This window comes from Hydra vulgaris, chromosome 01, assembly GCF_038396675.1.
Source record: "Hydra vulgaris chromosome 01, alternate assembly HydraT2T_AEP".
Lineage (NCBI taxonomy): Eukaryota > Metazoa > Cnidaria > Hydrozoa > Anthoathecata > Hydridae > Hydra > Hydra vulgaris.
The window spans coordinates 40,521,748-40,523,521 of NC_088920.1; the positions used below are offsets into that span (position 1 = coordinate 40,521,748).

A 1,774-nucleotide genomic window follows, 5' to 3' on the forward strand; every position below is an offset into this window, starting at 1 on the left:
ACAATAATTTTAAGGTGTTTAAACTATAATTAGAGAAATAAAACCTTTTGAAAAAAGAAATTTTTAAACACGAAATTTATCTCTTCCCTCGTGGAAATAGCCATATATATATATATATATTTTATATATATATATTTTATATATATATATATATATATATATATATATATATATATATATATATATATATATATATATATATATATATATATATATATATATATATATATATATATATATATATATATATATATATATATATATATATATATATATATATATATATATATATATAGATATAGATATAGATATAGATAGATAGATATATAGATACATATTGTATATTTATATATTGTTATTATATTTTTTTCTTTGATAGAGAAAAAATTTTTATTTTGCGCATACAGTTACCTAATATGGTTAGAAAATACAATTGTCTAACTAATCGACAATTCTGGGAAGAAAATTCAATGAAAGCAGCTATTGAATCAGTAATGAAGAAGGAAATGGGGTATAAGAAGGCATTGTTAACATTTTGTATCCCAACAACGACACTGCGAGACAGAATAAAAAGACTTCAGCAAGGGAGTTTAGAACTAAGTAGTTGTGCAGTAAAAAAACTTGGGAATTTTAAATCAGTTTTTAACCTTGAACAAGAGCAAAAGTTAGCTATTCTCTAGAAAAATTAGCGACTCTCTAGAAAAATCAGGCATTTCAGCTAGCTGAACACCTAATTTTTCTAGAGAGTCGCTTGTTTCTAGTTACAATAGAAGATTTGAGAGAATTGGCATTTCAGCTAGCTGAAAAGAACAAGATGCTACATAACTTTAATAAAAAAACAGGAATGGCAGGCTACCAGTGGGCAGAAAGCTTTCTAAAACGCAATCCTGTTATTTCTTTGGGTATGCCAGAGGGAACTTCCGGAGCTAGAGCAATGGGATTTAACCAACCTGCTGTGAATAAATTTTTAGAACTATTGACTAAAAGCATAGATGAAAATAACATAACTCCAAATAGTATATATAATGTTGACGAGACAGGAATTTCTTCAGTACCAAAAAAAGTGTCAAAAGTAATTGCTAAGAGGGGTAAAAAACAAGTTGGAACTCTAACATCAGCTGAACAAGGGAAAATCATAACAATCGAAATGTGTATGAGTGCCTCTGGTATATACGTGCCCCCCTTGATTATTTTCCCCTGTGTTAGAGCTCCCAAGAATGTTAATATTATCGAAAAAGCTCCTCCGGGTACTATTGCATCATATCACCCTAGTGGTTGGATGCAAACAGATATATTTTTGAAGTGGTTTGACCATTTTCTGTCCTTTGTAATGCCATCCAAAAAAAGGCCTCTACTGCTATTATTAGATGGTCATGCAACACATACAAAAAATATAGAGTTCATAATGAAAGCACGTGAAAATTATGTTACTGTTATTTGCTTTCCACCACATTGTTCACACTGTCTGCAGCCACTAGATGTCTCCTTCACCATTTGGCACCATTTAGCAGCAACTATTCGAACGAAGTTCGTGTTTGGCTGCGTACACATTATCCTAGAGTTGTGACCGAATATCAGATTCTAGAACTATTTGGAATATATGAAATCTGCAAACATGTTGACAGCTGTAAATGGTTTTGGAAAGACTGAAATAAGTCCACTTAATCCTGAAGTTTTTAATGATTGGATGTTTGAGCCTTCAGAAACAACCAACAGGTCATTTCCTGAAATGGATTCAGCAACACCAAATCTAACTACCAAGTCTCAAACACAA

General features: G+C 30.6%; 1 protein-coding gene across 1 annotated transcript; it reads left to right on the forward strand.

Annotated features, from left to right (window-relative positions):
- Window positions 1–844: 844 nt before the first annotated feature.
- Window positions 845–1,567, forward strand: LOC136074406 (jerky protein homolog-like). Its single transcript, XM_065786720.1, has one exon. It carries the CDS (start codon window positions 845–847, stop codon window positions 1,565–1,567), a length of 723 nt encoding a protein of 240 aa, XP_065642792.1.
- The last annotated feature ends 207 nt before the right edge of the window (window positions 1,568–1,774 follow it).